The 16,892-nt window shown below is 37.3% G+C and overlaps 3 protein-coding genes across 3 annotated transcripts; 1 reads left to right on the forward strand and 2 right to left on the reverse strand.

Annotated features, from left to right (window-relative positions):
- The first annotated feature begins 5,789 nt into the window (after window positions 1-5,789).
- LOC125246325 lies at window positions 5,790-8,243 on the forward strand. Its single transcript, XM_048157286.1, has 3 exons — window positions 5,790-7,081; window positions 7,384-7,602; window positions 8,039-8,243. The coding sequence occupies exons 1-3, from the start codon at window positions 6,588-6,590 to the stop codon at window positions 8,241-8,243; spliced, it is 918 nt and encodes a 305-aa protein (XP_048013243.1). The 5' UTR covers window positions 5,790-6,587.
- Window positions 8,244-8,330: 87 nt separating this feature from the next.
- Window positions 8,331-8,855, reverse strand: LOC125246357 (G2/M phase-specific E3 ubiquitin-protein ligase-like). Its single transcript, XM_048157330.1, has 2 exons — window positions 8,650-8,855; window positions 8,331-8,566 (listed from the first exon to the last, which is right to left on the reverse strand). The coding sequence occupies exons 1-2, from the start codon at window positions 8,789-8,791 to the stop codon at window positions 8,331-8,333; spliced, it is 378 nt and encodes a 125-aa protein (XP_048013287.1). The 5' UTR covers window positions 8,792-8,855.
- Window positions 8,856-9,219: 364 nt separating this feature from the next.
- Window positions 9,220-11,107, reverse strand: LOC125244380. The gene is made up of 8 exons (XM_048154471.1): window positions 10,813-11,107; window positions 10,617-10,702; window positions 10,474-10,529; window positions 10,355-10,388; window positions 10,174-10,220; window positions 9,966-10,052; window positions 9,530-9,840; window positions 9,220-9,456 (listed from the first exon to the last, which is right to left on the reverse strand). Exons 1-8 carry the CDS (start codon window positions 11,105-11,107, stop codon window positions 9,257-9,259), a joined length of 1,116 nt encoding a protein of 371 aa, XP_048010428.1. The 3' UTR covers window positions 9,220-9,256.
- Window positions 11,108-16,892: the final 5,785 nt, after the last annotated feature.

Raw genomic sequence — 16,892 nt, forward strand, 5'->3', positions numbered from 1 at the left:
CAAGAACAGCGTAGAGAGCTTCATGGAATGGGTTTCCATGGCCGAGCAGCTGCATCCAAGCCTTACATCACCAAGTGCAATGCAAAGCGTCAGAATCAGTGGTGTAAAGCACTGGACTCTAGAGCAGTGGAGACGTGTTCTCTGGAGTGATGAATCACTCTTCTCTGTCAGCCAATCCGATGGACGAGTCTGGGTTTGGCGGTTGCCAGGAGAACGGTACTTACCTGACTGCATTGTGCCAAGTGTAAAGTTTGGTGGAGGGGGATTATGGTGTGGGGTTGTTTTTCAGGGGTTGGGCTTGACCCCTTAGTTCCAGTGAAAGGAACTCTTAATGCTTCAGCATACCAAGACATCTTGGACAATTTCATATCCCACCCTTGTGGGAATTTATTTCTCTATTTTAGGAGCAAAGCCTAAGTAATCAAGATCACCAGGGCATGGGTCTATCAGATGTCATCCTAAAAAAGGGCAAAAAAATCCCTGGGCAGTTTCTTGAGGACATCCCCAGCTCCATCATCTATGGTACCATCACATGCTGTGGAGGCTGAACTGAACAGCTACTCGGTGTCTCCCACCATAGACAGTGAGGTGGACCCTCTCACTTGGTGGCAACTCCATCAGGTCAACTTCCCACACCTGAGTAAACTAGCCAGGAAGTATCTCTGTATACCTGCAACAAGTTCACCTTCAGAGACTTTTTAGCACATCAAGAAATGTTGGCATGCCAGCGCACATGTTTAAAACCTACCAAAGTCAATATGCTAGTTTTCCTGGCAAAAAAAAAACCTGGAATAAATTTGCTTTCAGCAGTTAAGCACATACTGCATTACATTGCGCTAAAATATAGGTTTACATGTTATTACTTACAGTCCCCCTGTAGTCTATTATTTTATCCCTTAAAACTCATCTTTGATCACCAAAATGACATATTTAAAAAAAAATTAAAGTAAAAAAAATTCTTCATGCCTTAAAATAATGTTAACTAACTCTAACATGTAACTCTAAAACCTTGCCTCATTTAATATACAGGGATCAACGAATATGCAAATTAGCCCCGCCCCCACCTGTTCACGGCAGCTTGGAGAGTCTATAGTGTTGCTATAGTGACTTGTGGATATTTAAGAAAAAAGCTTGCTTCGCTTCATATATTCAGTTTAACAGCTTAACACATCCTTGAATGAGCGCGGATTTCCAGCGTATTTACTTGAACTCATCAGGTAGGCTAATATCTATGGTTTGATCCATTCCAGAGGCGGCTAAAATCATAATTTATAATGGACTGAATAAAGTTCTCTCAGAACTTGACGTGCGACTTCACACTGACTGACATATGCACACGAATCACAGTCACAAGCACACGTTCAGAGCAATATTGTTTTAGCTATGTTTTATAGTATTAAAGTATTTCAAAGGACAAAAACATGAACTTTATTGGCTTTACTTCAAGTCAGCTGTCACTTTACTTTGGCATGAGCTCCTATGCACTCGCACACTTGGCACAGCCCTTGCAACGGTTCAGTTAATATGAATTAATATGATTAGCCTTTTGCTTGACTACGTTATCAAACAGTTAATAATGTGTTGCTGATGTTAGCTGCCTTCTAACAATCAGTATCCTCAGAACGTCAGCAGAGAAAGGCTTATAGTTCATCATAACATCGTAATAGACTCGCTATATTGATAAATCTACACAATTGTTTCAAATCAACAGAAAACATACCGGGATAACCTGAGACTTTTCTGCTTCAGAGCGGTCATAGTTAATGATATGCTAAAGCCTGCCGTCACGTTGTTGTGATTGGTTATAAGGTAGTTTGTGACGTCACAAACACCACCAATTTCAAACTGCAGGTTTTTGGTTTACTGCAGTTTCAAACATAAAATACAGTTTTAAATAAAAAAAAAAATTTATTTAAAAAAGAAAAAAGAAACAGGCAAGGGAATATTTTGTTTAAAAGATGCTCTTGTTTCAAGATGCTCTTGATGATTGCATGTTACATGTGAATAAAAAAGTAATGTTTTTGAAAGTCTAAATATTTGCACCTTGACATTTTTTTTATTTTTTTGCCTGAATTAGATTTAATTAGATCGGAAGAATTTCTATTACATGTTTATTTTAGTATGATCATTACATATATAAAAAAAATTTGTAATCACTAATAAAAACAGCATTTATCTAGGGCAGTGGTTCCCAAACTTTTTAGCTTGGAGTACCCCCTGAAGGGATTACCATCCTTCCACGTACCCCCTCTCTTCCACTTAGACTGCAGTCACACCTTTACCATTAAGTGACAATATTTGCCCCCTAAATTGATTTTCCAGGGCATTTTTTTTTACCTTTCTGAATAACTTTATAAAATAAATACTGTTTTAAATAAAAAAAATGTTCAATAGAGAAATATGCAATGATGGTAAAACTAAGTAAAACTTTTAAATATTAAACTAAAACCGCCAGTAGGTGGCAGCAAGTCTTATGAGTGAGTCATCGAGTCATTCATTCAGTAATGAAGCAAGTGGCTGAGAATGAATCATTGAATCATTGACTCTTACGATTCGTTCAAAGCCGCAGAATTGTTCGCGAAACACAGACGTGTGTTGTAGTTCTGCTGTGGTTTTCGTTAGAACTATTATTTCATTGCAAAATAGTGCAAATACTGACAGTACTGTGTTTAAAATGTATGTTTTGTTTTTTGACCTGTTGTATAATAATGTCACGTTTGCAGTCATGTGGATATTTGGGAACAATCGCATTCTTGCTCGTTATCATCATTAAATACAAGAACTCACACAAGGTATGTTTTTGTATCGGAGAAAGTTTGAGTCTTAAATCGAAATTAATCCATTATCTGTGTCTATTTGTTCTTCATGCGAGTAAGTGCTGAATCCCTACTGTTACAAAGGTGCATTGTCGAGAACGGCAGTAATTTAGCGCGATTTAAATCAGCAGACTGCACGCAATCTATCATATGCGTACTGCTTGTGTGGATACAGTCATTTTTGACTGCAAATGATGAGGTAATTTGATTAAATGTGCTGGATTTACATTTTGGCAGTTAGAAATGCATGCTCGATTTTAATATTATTTTAAGGTAGAATTAAATGAACTACACAGCATTTTGTTCGCGTACCCCCTTTTGTTACCTCACGTACCCCAGTTTGGGAACCACTGATCTAGGGAAATGATCTATCGCAAGAAACACTGTAATCACAATACTCAACAACAACATTGCATATTTTCCCAGTGTCATGCAGCCTTATTTGTAATGTATATTTTATTCATAAAGTGCAGTTATTTTACATTTGATTAACAGTTTCTGTACCTGAATACCTGAAAATCTTAAAACATTGTTTATTTCAATCGCATCTTTGTTCAGTTGTATTTATTTCAGTGATTGCTAATTTTTTAATTGTTCTTTTTAAATTATTAGGTGTTTACTTGTCTTTAATAATGGTTGAAATGTATATTAGTCAGGCTAGTATATTTTGCTATGGTGTTTTTATAGGCTGTTGTTTTTGTTCATAATATTCAGCTACAAGTAAATGTTTTGCAATAAGACTTGGGTATCATTCAAATTTATTCCCCAACCCCATGTAGGAGAGCTGTAAATTAAGAGTAAATGACCACAGCTGCCAGTATTTCCTGGTATTTTACAGCATAATCTTTTACAGTGTAGCCTAAACAAAACAATTATTTAGCGAAATATTAAACCCAAACCTGCTGTAAAATCCAGCATAGACCAGCATGAGTTCCCAGGCTTGGCCCAGGCTAGTTTATGCTGGCTGCAGCTGGTCCACTTGGAACAGGCATTCATTGCAATCACTTATTAATTCAACAGTATCTAACAAATTATATTTATATATTTATATTAAAAACATTGTGCCTGTTGTGATAGAATTTAATTAACTAACATTTTTTTTTTTTTTTTTTTTGAGGAATAATTTATATGCTTTTGAAACCTAAGTGTCCTCAAACTTTGGGCCAAAGTCAATGTGTGTCTGAATCATATTTGAATGTAAGAAAAGAGGAAATGAAACTTGGGGACAGCTGGACATCTAAATATAATAGCCCCATGATATTGAGTAACTAAGGAACTAATAAACACGTGATTTGGGCAGACCTTGCTTTACCTAGTAACAGAAGGGTTTGACATATGAAGAACCAATCATGTTGTAGGATGTTTTGCCATGCTCCTGTCCTATCTAAGCTGTTGCTGGTGGGATTCTCTGTGATTGATACGAGGTCCTCCGGCTGTGATTAAAGCTTATTCTGAGGCAATGACTGGAGTCTGTTTGGGTATTGCTGCGCAGCGCACTAGACACTAGAGAATCTGACTTCCACACTCAAGTGATAGTGTTCAGTGGAGCACTAAAGAGCTTATTGAGGTACACTTAGTCCAGTGTAGCGATTTGTACAGTTATTAATCAATTTATGGGTGGAATATGAATATAATAATTCATAAAGCTTTATGAATAATTATTATGCACATACCGACCCAAGGGGGAATTAACCATATATGGTGAATTAATTACAACGAATTATAATCAATTACCTATATGATTAGTTCTGGTTTAATAATTATTTAGAGAAACTGTTCGTTTGTCCAGCAAACTATAAGCTCCTCATAGAATATTATCAAAGGAAGGTTTTTCTCTGGCCTCCTATTCTAGCATCCAAACGTAAAGCAAGGATATAGGATCGAAACGTTAAAGTGACCTGGTTTTTGTTGAAATGAGCAAAAAGAACAATCGAGCATGAATAATGTGTTTCATATTTGCAAACTACGACTACAGAGGTTATACGGCTATACATTAAGATATACACATATATACAAGAGTGAAAGTAGGAAAGGAAAGAGAGAAGGCAAGTAGCAAAACCTAACAGTCCTTGAAACCCAGCACAGAAATCAGTTTCATTATCTAAGATTCAGAAACGGTACTTGCGTCAGTTTGCTTGCTGGGTTTCAGTTCAGTGCTGCTGCAGTTCATTGGCTTCTTCCGTTTCCGCGGGAGGGTTTGAACTGAGGCCGTGAAAGCAGGGACGTGCACAGGAATTTTGAGGGGCAGTTGCTCTGACAATCAAATGTAATTTGTATTTAAATACATTTAAGATGAGTATTTTTGTATTTTCAAAATACTCAAAATACTTTGAGACAGTCATCCTCTTTATCAGGGTGTTGTTTTCATGCATCAACTAGTTGTGTTTGAAGCATTATGCTGCGTTCACACCAAACGCGAATAGAGCGTAAAATTCGCGTCTACCGCGTCTAGTTTGCCGCTTGAACATTTTGAATGCATTCGCGCGTCTAGAGCGAAATAGACGCGCGTAAAAAACAAGCGTTTGAAGCGAAATTGACGCGCGTCCGAGGCGAAATCCGCTTCTTGTGGGAGGGGCAAGTACGGTGGCCCAGTAGTGCACAGCACAACGAAATTAAAAAAGCAAACATAAGTTCACAACACAACGAAATCAAGCCACAACACAACGGAAACAAGCCACAACACAACGAAATCAAGCCACAACACAACGGAAACAAGCCACAACACAACGGAATAACCACAACAAAACGAAATCACCACAACACAACGGAATCAAGTCGCAACACAACGGAAATGCTCCGACCACTAGGGGGCAGTGTCGGCACTGAAAAGCCGATCTCCCCAGGACACGAAGAGATTCTCTCTATATGTAAGTAATGTGAGCATAATATGTGTAATAATTTTTAAATGAACAAAATATGTTTTATTAAATGTTTGGATATCCTAATTATCTTAATGTATCGATTCATAAAACGAGCAAAAAATAAATTACTTTCGATTTGGACAACTTAGATCTGCTTTTGTTTCATTATTGCCTGATAGTCAGCTAAAATGTTTAATTTCAACCGTTGTCTTTATAGGCTGGCATGTTTTGTCCATTTTGTGGAAATGATCTGGGGATTATTATAGCCTTTTGTGGCTCGTGTGGTTCTAATGTCCAGTTTTTGGCTGAAGTTCAAAGTGGTAAGTGGGCCTATGTATGAATTCAGCTTGATCATATGATCGGATGTAATTTATACACACATTTTGAACACTGGGCTCAAATGCACAAATAATCATGAAAATATTAGAACATTTAGAACCTAAAGTCTAGTGTGTATCTAAAACATAAGTTACTGTTATTGTAGCATACTTTTTATTAACTGAATTCTTTGAGGCAGGTGGTTCTACCAGTTAAAATTGTAACTCAATAATACCCTTTCTATTATGTATTGAAAGCTTGAGTGTGTCCAATAACCAATTACATTATGTATGTACATTATGTAAAAAACATTACATATTAATGCTATGTTTTCTTGATGGTTAGAGTCATCAGTCCATGTTTCTGAGGATGATCTTCTTCTAAAGTACTTCAGAGATGGACACAGTTACAGTGTCATTGTGGATTTCTTGGCATCGAAGCACAACATTAAAATGAGCCTTCGTACCCTGAAAAAAAAAAATTGAACAGACTGTCTTTGTACAAACGAAAAAACTACTCGCCTTTGGACAATGTCCGGACAGCTATCATTGCAGAGTTGAATGGTTCTGGACAGCATTATGGTTACCGCACAATGTGCCAGACCCTACGCCAAAAACACAATCTTACGGTGAGAAGGCAAGATGTAATGCTTATGATGGCAGACCTTGACCCATTAGGTATTGAACAACGCTCAAGAAGAAGATTTGTGAGAAGGGTCTACCATTCTTTGGGGCCAAATCATGTTTGGCACATTGATGGCTATGACAAATTAAAACCATACGGTTTGGCTATAAGTGGCTGCATTGATGGTTACTCACGTAAAGTGATGTGGTTAGTTTGTGGAGCTAGCAATAACAACCCAGATATTATAGCTCATCATTACCTACAGTGTGCTACTGAATTTGGGGTCATACCAAAGCTTCTTCGCACAGACTGTGGAACTGAAAATGGAACTATGGCTGCAATCCAATGTTCTCTGAGATCAGTCCACACAGATGACCTTGCAGGAGCTTCAAGCCATATGTATGGCTCCTCAACCACAAACCAACGAATTGAAAGCTGGTGGTCATACTTCAGAAAACAAAGGTATAGTCTACAGTCATGATGTTTTGGGGTTATATTTAATATTACTTTTCTTGCTGAATTTTACAGTTGGAAATGTTACATTAAAACATGTTCTAATCCCAGATTCAAATTTATGTTTGAGCTGTTTTAATTGAAAGCAACTGGCTCTGAAGTATCTTAAAATATGTCAGTACCATTGTTTTGTCTCTACTTAAATGTCCTAATTAAACTAAGGCCTAATTCTGGCTTAATCTAAACCCTGTCTGTGAAACCAGGCCTGAATGTCTAAAAGGGATGTTAATATTGTTGGATTATTTACACAGGTCTCAGTTCTGGATGGATCTTCTAAATGACCTGAAAGAGAAACAACTCTTTAATGGCAGTCATGAGCATATATGCTTGGTGCGTTTTGTGTTTTTAAGTGTGCTGCAGATTGACCTTGATGAATGCAAAGAAATTTGGAACACTCACACCATTAGGGCAGTTAAACAGTCTCGCTGTCCTTCTGGTAAACCAGATGCAATGTATGCTCTTCCACACAGGTTGGTATATGACTATATTAAATGTTAAACTTACTTGCATTTTACAATGGAATTGTTAAAATGATAGTTGGCACAAAACCTCAAAATCTGCCATCATGTACTCACCCTAATGTTGTTCCAAAGCCATGAGGCTTGCTTTCTTCCATGGAACACAAAATAGAAATAATATACATATTGTTAGTCTCACTCACTATTTACTTTCATTCAATGCTCTTTCGTAAAGTTAAAGTGAAAAGAGATTGGGGCTAACATTCTATTCTACAGAAGAAAGTCATTCAACTTTGGATTGACATGAGGTTTAGTACGGTGTTATTTTGAGCCAAAAATAAAATTCAGAATTTAATACAATTTAACCTTTTATTGCTCTCAATACTGTGCCTTGAATTTTCACACCAAACAATATAATGGTAGACACATTTTCCTCTTTTTCTCAAAGGTTTAATGGGAGAGAATGTGGATTTCGTGTCTCACAGGAAGACTTGGACCACTTTTTCATTGAACCGACTATTAGTACTTGTGGAGATGAACAGCTTCAGGCCAACTTTGAAGAACTACATGCTCAAAGCAATCTGACTGCACCTCACACTTGGGAAACTGGTGTGGAGAACTATATAACTTTAAAGAACATGGCCCGCATTTAAACTCTAGTTAGTTCAGAAACGTTTGTTATTTGGAACAAACTGTTAAAGGGATAGATATCCCTTAACATTTACATTGCTCTGCTCTGCTCAGTGCAATCCAAAACCAGGTGAGTTTTGGATACCAAAGTCCATTGCATTTTTGAACTCTTCATAGTTTTTGGAGATTGGCAATTTGATTGTGTTGGCACAGGTGCTGGCAATGGGAAATTTAGAAGTCCACTCAAAACTCAGTCGGGGCTGGGGCAGAATCGTTGAAGGAGGCAGTGAATCCAGTCCTGTAGCAAACATCAGGATGTCCTGGAGGAAGACTCCAGTTTCTTGTTCTGAAAAAAGAAAAGAAAAGAAAAAATGGAATAATATGAAATATGTAAACAACAACAATAAAAAGTGATGTTCAATCCTTTACCTCCAGTGTCAAGCAGATAGTCTCTCCAGTATCCTAGAATCCTTGTTTCTTCTTGTCGTCTGGTGCTACCATCTTCACTGAGCTGAGCCTTGAAGACAGCCTCCAATGATTCAGGTTTTAGTTTCTCAACACTGTAGCACATGTAGGGTCTGAATACACTTGGATGTTGTTCCAGGGCATGGATGACATCCAAGGTGGAAAGCCCATCAAGATCAGAAAGTAATGACAATTATATGGAACATAATTAAATGCAACAATTAATATGCAAATTAGACATCAACTTACCTTTGTATGGAGTACTGGTTCCTGTACAATATGTACCATTGAATGAAATCCTTCACAATGTTGTCTTTGCCTTCTACACTTCGTGGGTAATCAAAACAGCCAGCAGTCTGCAGCAAGCTGGCATACTTGTCAATGAGCATGTGTAATTCATTCAATGAAGCTGCACTGGATATCTGGTAAATAGGATACATAAAAACATAAAAACAAAAAGGAACAAATTAAATTCTAATAAATTTTTCATAAAGCCAATACAAAAAAGCTTTAAACTTAATCCTTGAACCATAATATATATATAAAAAAAAAAAAAAAACTTAAAATAAGCTTAAATGAAAGTTGAATGCGCCTCAAGTAAAGCTGCCTTCATGGTCTCATCTGTTATATCTTCAACTGTTCCATTAATGTCAGTCCTCCCAGTGAGGTGATCGTACAGCATTTCTGACAGAAAGCGCGGACCTGGACCACCGTGAACTATTGAAACGGCAATCATCCGCCCAGCAAGAAAGTAGTCGTCATCTCTGGCAGCTGTAGTAAATGAAGTTTTTCAGTTAGTAAAAAAGACAATTATGAGCAAGGTAGAGTTAAGTAAATAATTTACCTGCATTGTTAAATGTGAGAAATCTTCTATTGTCTGGACCGTCAAAGATTCTCCGTGCTCTTAAGCAATCCATTAGAAGGGTTAGAAACTCACGTTTGGGACCACCTGTGTCTACTGCATCTTCTACTGTGCCATCATCGTCGGTGAATTTGACGAGCATGTCATGCAGTGGGTCATATGATAGACGTTTAAATCCACGAACTGCTCCGTCCCAAACATCTGCTCTATTTATATTGAATCTGCTGCATGATGTCTTTTTCACCTTAAGTGACAGATCTGACACAATGTCTGCAGCAGATAATACCTCTGTGCTGTAAAACATAAAGAGGTTTATATTGAGTTAAGCAAAATAATAATTATGAAATAAAAAAAAAAACAAAAAAAAACCCGAATAAATTTAGGAACATGATATTAAGAGTAATTAATAAACTAGAACCTTTCCTCTTGAACATATTGTCTGCTCTCATCTGACTCTTCGGAATCGCTCTCAATGACAATTGGTGCGTACAGATGTGTGTAATTGCTGTAAAAAGAAAAAGAGTATCAGGAATTTACATCCATTGACAAACAAAAGTAATTGTTAGGCTGCTTTTAAAACAATTAATTTCTTTTTTTAAAACTCTGAGATAAAACAATAAGCTTACGTGTAGCACTTTTGTGTGTGTTCTTGGACATTTGTTTTTCCTGCTTCCTGGATTTGTTAGAATTGTAAAAAAAAAAAAAAAACACTATAACTGACCTTCAACAAAACACATAAGACAGAGTACATTTTTCATTTGTTCTAACAAAGTAACTGCATGTTATGAACATAAATTATAAACTTACTTTGTCCAAAAAAGGCAGAGAGAGATTAGAAGGTCTGAAAAACAACAACAATAAATTAATTTAAACAACTCTACTCCTCACCCTCAAAGAATGCCCTGTTAACTATGCTAAAATAATACCTGTCTGATGTGCTTCTTGCCTTTGGTGTGCTTGCTTCATCTGGATCATCCCACATCTGCATAAAAAACTCAAGCCACATGTTAAAATGAGTTACAATTAAATGTTATATTTATGTTAGGAGACATGCATTTAATGCACCCACCAAAGTGTCACTCTCATAATGTGGACTGTGTGAGGTAGATTTTACTTGCACTTCACTGTCTTCGCTCGAAGAATCTCCACTACAGTCTTCAAACCAATATGAACATAAGAAATTCACTTTGATATAAACCCATTCATGTAAATAGTATTTTATACATATGTTTTTGTAAGATTTACTTTAAATTAAATATGCTCACCAATGGCTGAAAAATCTTGACCTGTGCAGACGAACAGTGTTATTCTTTGGTAAGCCTTCCCAAGTGCCTCTTTGTACAGCTGTAGTTTGAATGGGGTGTTTGTTCCTGGAATGTTTTTCACCTCTGAACCGTCTGGGTACAGCAAAACATAGGGACCCTCTTCCATGTCCTGATTAAAATCTTTTACTTTCTTTTCAGCAGCTGTTAACAGTTGCTCAGATGACCAATTAGGTTGAACTTCAAGAGGCAGGGTCCTCCCTCTCATAGGCTTTAGAACACCATTATGTCTCCACATAACTCCAACATAAATCTAGACATAAAAAGATTAAATAAAAAATGTCACAAACTGAAAATTAAAATAGGCTTTAACGTGGGGCATGTGGCTATTTAACAAATATTTATTAAAAACTTTATTTTATGAAAATAAAACTGAAAGATTAAATGAATAATAACTAGTTGATACCTAGCAACTGCACTGAATTCCATAGGAAACATATGAAAGGTACTAATGTTGCTAACTGTCCTTTAACTTAAAGTAATTATGAAATGTAACTTAAGTTGAAATAGTCATCCCTATTGTGCGTATGAAGATACCTTCACCGTTTTTTTATCCTTCCTAGATTCCTGACATTTCTTAGTAAAAAAGGTTTTCCTCTCTTTCTCCTTCACAGCCCTGAACTTCATGAAGGAATCCAGTGTATTTCTTTCTGATTTTCCTGCTTTAAACACAGTGACATATAGAAATCTCTCACATTATACTCGTTCACCAAGCAGATATTTTGTTCCAAAACAATATAGCAACAGCCTCGCTATGTACCTGCACTTGTGCTTGGCTCATTTCCATCAGGAACTTTATCTTTTAGAAATTTTATGTTTTTACCACATGCACTGCAAAAAGCAGGACAGCTTTCCAGTGTAGCGCCACAAAATGGACAATACATTGGGATCTGTAAAAAATCACTAACTTCAGGGAAGAACCAGCAACTGCATTCAGACAAGCAATATTCTTCTGAAATAAAATTTAACAACACAAAATTGCAGTGACTTACTACTTGGCATGTAGACAGTACTTATATCATATGGCAATGCACAGGACACATATAGTTGTGTTAAAGTGATTAACAGCGCTAAAATTAAACATACAATTTGATATTTTTTCTACATACTCACAGTCTCTTCGTATCTGCGTAAAAAGCATCCAGACCGATCCAGACCCATAAAAACGCATGCGAGCAATTGTCCGTTTCCGCAAACCAACTGCCCCCTAGTGGTCGGGAGCATTTCCGTTGTGTTGTGGCTTGTTTCCGTTGTGTTGTGGCTCGTTTCCGTTGTGTTGTGGCGATTTCGTTGTGTTGTGGCTTGTTTCCGTTGTGTTGTGGCGATTTCGTTGTGTTGTGACGATTTCGTTGTGTTGTGGCTTAATTTCGTTCTGCTGCACTACTGGGCCACCGTAGGCAAGTGCTAGGCGGTTGTCTGTTTGCAAGATGGCTGATGTTGATCGTGCATTCATCGAGAGAGCTACCGCTTTGTATTTGCTCTGGAGAGCAGAACAGCGGCGTAGAGGTCAGCGTCGCGGGAAGGCTGCGGGTCGATAAACGTGTACGTGACTCAAAAGTGAAATGTGTATTTACAACTTACCAGGTAGCCCAATCTCCTCACCAACACTCTTCCAAGCGAGGTCCTTTTTATTCCTGTCTGAAGTATGAACTTGTGTCATAAATCTCTGGGTGACTGCTCACTGATAATATCAGTCGTTCCTCCATTTTGAATGAGTGACTCCGGGCGGGCCTGCCGCCACAGCAGCAAGCAGGCTCCTGATTGGTTAACGCGGCGCAAATTTACGCCAAAGTTCAAATTTTTCAACTCGGGCGTCAGACGCGAATTCGCGTCAAACGCTAAATGCACAAAAAGCACCATTCGCGCGAAACGCTCAATTCGCGTCATTCGCGCGAATGAGGCGAATTCGCGTCTTCCGCGCCGCGCTAAACGCCTCATTCGCGCCGCGAGACCTCCAGACGCGCGTAAACGCGTCTTTACATTGACTTAACATTGAAATCATTCGCGCCAGACGCTCTATTCGCGTTTGGTGTGAACACAGCATTAACCTTACTGCATGTTAGGGATGGGTGATATCATATGACAATATCGTATATTCGTAGCGATGATATAAATTGTGAATCGATGGAACTTTTTCTAAATCGTTTACATAGATAAGACTTTCCGCTTTCTCTTTAGCCTTGTGCAGTTGAAGCCTTGTTTATACTTTCACAATTCGCATGGCTGTACGCCATGAACCTGCTTACTGCGCGTGCTCCTCAGTAAACCTACGAGGCTTTTATGCTTGACGTGTTCTCTGTTGTATAATTCTGTGAAACGACAGAGGGCGACTCTGAGTAATTGTTCTCCAAACCACCAAAAAGCAGCGATGAGAGGAAGTAGTTTGCCGAATAATTTGTCAAACACCTCTTATACTATGTCAAACACTCGTCTCATGAGAAGTTTGTGAATAAATGGATTTCTTTACATGTAAACTGATTAGGTTGTGGGTCATTTTGACGACACATGTGAAAAAGTTTTTTAGTACACTTCTCAAACCCTAACCAAATAATCAAGTTAAAGGGTCATGAAACCCCAAAACACTTTTTTTGAGATGTAAACAGATATGTATAGGCTGCACATCATTGAAAACACTAAAGGTACTCATTAATGTTATTCATAAGTGAAAAATAGTTATTTTTGCATTTTCCAGAGCGATTTCTGTCTTCCTGTTTGAAAAGCCGAGTCGGAGCAACGTCACAAAATCTGACGTCATCGTGTACTTTCGAACATGCTGACGTAGACTCTCGACATATATATTCATGACATAAAGCTCATTCAGTCCAATCACTGCGCTGTAGTATGCATACGATTATAATTGCGGTATTATGCATGAGGAAGCATCGCTTCTCTCGCCTCGGTCTCTTGTCATTCAGAGACATATCGTTGGTGTTCGTTTCCTCAGTGCTACAACACAATGTGTTTTCCTGCAACGCGACCAGAGCAGAGGTTTGTGTGCATGTGGATTGTTTTGCTGTAATCTACCAGCACAAATGGAAATATGTTCGCGTGAGATCGCATTACAGCGGAGAATTCAAATGTCACAAAAGTGCGGCTCATTCACCTCTGCCTGCTCTAGCTGCGTTCAAACACGCGAGCCGTAGGCTGTTTCCTTCAGCACAGCAGCACATGTTGTTTGTGTTTTTCTCGCGATGCGGTCAGAACTGGAGTTTGAATACGAACACATGAAAAATACGATTGTTTTTACGATATAAAGGCGGAGCACGCATATGATCGGTTTCAGTGCGGAGCTCCGCGATGAGTTTAATAACACTAGCCACGTGGCTCATAGCTCATACAGAATAAAGTATCCGTGTTTAAAGTTTTTATTATACACACATTCTCCTGCACCAAACATTAACCAGCATGGTGTAGTTATGCACACATATTTCATCAAGTCTTCTTCGAATGAATTATATGTGTAAACAGGGACACTGATACAGTGGTGTAGCCTATCTGAACACGACGACACGATTATTCTAAAAGACTGATTTTGAGACTGCAGTGCTCGTAAACGTAATCAAAGTAACCTATTATTAGCCCTATTAAATATTCTTTCACATTTCTCCCTTGGGCTTGGGAGTTTGTTGACATTTTCTCCGTGCTCATATATTAATATTCATTATTCTGTATAATGAGTGTGTTGTATGTCTCTGTTTCATTGGTTGTTCTCTCCCCTCTTCTCCCCCTCTACACTCCCACTTTTTCAGAGCTTTACACGCCCATTTTCACAGACTTTTTGAAACTCAGAGGTGTGAACGACCAGGGTAAAACGGGGGTTTCATGACCAGTAAACTTGAAATTGTGACTTGTGACATTAGAACAAAACATATTAATATGATAACACACTAAATTGAACAATACTGTGTTATATATGTTTTTTAATTCATTAATTATTTTATTTCAATTAACGATTGTATTAAACACGACCATTACTTTATTCATTATTTCTGCTATGCAGGCTCATTTTGTAAATGTAATCATTTTAAATTTTACAAACATGGTGCTTTATGAAAATGTAACTGGACACATTTCCAAATTGTGATTGTGTTTACCCATCTATGCAAATGTTTGTTTATGTAGAAACGAAATAATTAGGTTAATCATTGTCTGTGTTCATCAGTTTAGTGTAGTGATTGTGTGCATTTGTGATGACAATGATGAAAGATACACTACACTTTTAGTTTTATTGTTCACCAAAAAAAAAGTGCCAAATGATTTCTAATTAAAAAAGTTTTTATTTTAGATAAACTTTATATTTTCTAATTATGTATATAGAAACAAATAAACTTTACATTAAATAAATATAAAAGTTACTATACTACTTGCGTAAAAAAAAGCATCAAAAGAGTTTGAAATTCAGTTTTTGCTGTGGTATCAAAACTGATATTGATAATTGTGAAACCATGCCATATATTGTCATATCACCCATCCCTATTCTTTGCTATATAGCAGAAAAGGTTCCCACAGTTTTACAGTTTTTTTAGTAGTGTTCACCATAAGTAATAGACTACATTGTAACCTTGTCAGAAGTAAGTATAAACAGTAAATGGCTGCTATTTTGCACTACATAAGTTTATTTGTAATTACCAGCAAGGAAGCAAGCACTTGAGAAAGAGAGAGAGAGAGAGAATGACAGAGAGAGCAGAAATGAGGTAAGTTTCTAAGTAGTTGCACACATCTAAATGCTTTTTGGCATTCAGAATAGGCCCAGATAGATTTCAGCCTAATAGGGATACCTGCACTGAATCTTCAATTTCACATGTATTTTGTGTATTTTCAAAATACAAAATACTGTATTTGTATTTAAATACATTTTCCCACACAGTATTTTGTATTTGTATTTAAATACATTTTTCCAAACAGTATTTTGTATTTGTATTTTAAATACATTTCCATGTATTTACGCCCATCTCTGCAGATTACCATCTCACAACGTCGTCAGTACGATCTCCTAACGTTATAAGATTACCAAGAACGTTCCAGATACGTACTCTATTCGTAATATATTGGTAATTCCATGACTTACTAGTAACGTAACTACAACGTTGTATGCCCGTAATAATATTACCATCAAATTACCATATCACAACGTCGTCAGTACGTTCTCCTAACGTTACAAGATTACCAAGGACGTTCCAGATACGTACTCTATTCGTAATATATTGGTCATTCCATGACTTACTAGTAACGTAACTACAACGTTGTATGCCCGTAATAATATTACCATCAAATTACCATATCACAACGTCGTCAGTACGTTCTCCTAACGTTACAAGATTACCAAGGACGTTCCAGATACGTACTCTATTCGTAATATATTGGTCATTCCATGACTTACTAGTAACGTAACTACAACGTAGTATGCCCGTAATATTATTACCATCAAATTACCATCTCACAACGTCGTCAGTACGTTCTCCTAACGTTACAAGATTACCAAGGACGTTCCAGATACGTCCTCTATTCGTAATATAATGGTCATTCCATGACTTACTGGCAACGTTACAGCAACGTCATGTGCTCGTAATTTCATTACCATCATTTACACATTCTTTATATGTTATTATTACCAGAATTTGCAATATAAAACGTGTAATTAAATGTCAGACACAAGACTGAAATGTCCCTTAAGAAAAAAAAAAATTTCTTTTCACCAAATCAGAGTATGGATGACTGCTTTTTATATATAGTGACGTGACATACAGCGCGCGCCCACAGTATGTTGATAAGAGTGTAAAGTTAATTTTTCTGAGAGAAGAATTTATTTTTCCGAGGTGACAACGAATAAATGGCTTTTATAAAAATGTATAAAGTTAACTTTGGAAAGACGCAAAACCTTTTTTTATTGTTATGTTTACGTTAGTGCTGGTGGCCGTTAGAGTTGCCATGGCAACCAGGAAAACATTCAAGCTGCTGGAGAGGACAGCGTCGACGTTTCTCCGTGTTTCTCGTCAGTTTTATAGCAATAAAGTTCAACAACT

This window comes from Megalobrama amblycephala, linkage group LG14 (assembly GCF_018812025.1).
Source record: "Megalobrama amblycephala isolate DHTTF-2021 linkage group LG14, ASM1881202v1, whole genome shotgun sequence".
NCBI lineage: Eukaryota > Metazoa > Chordata > Actinopteri > Cypriniformes > Xenocyprididae > Megalobrama > Megalobrama amblycephala.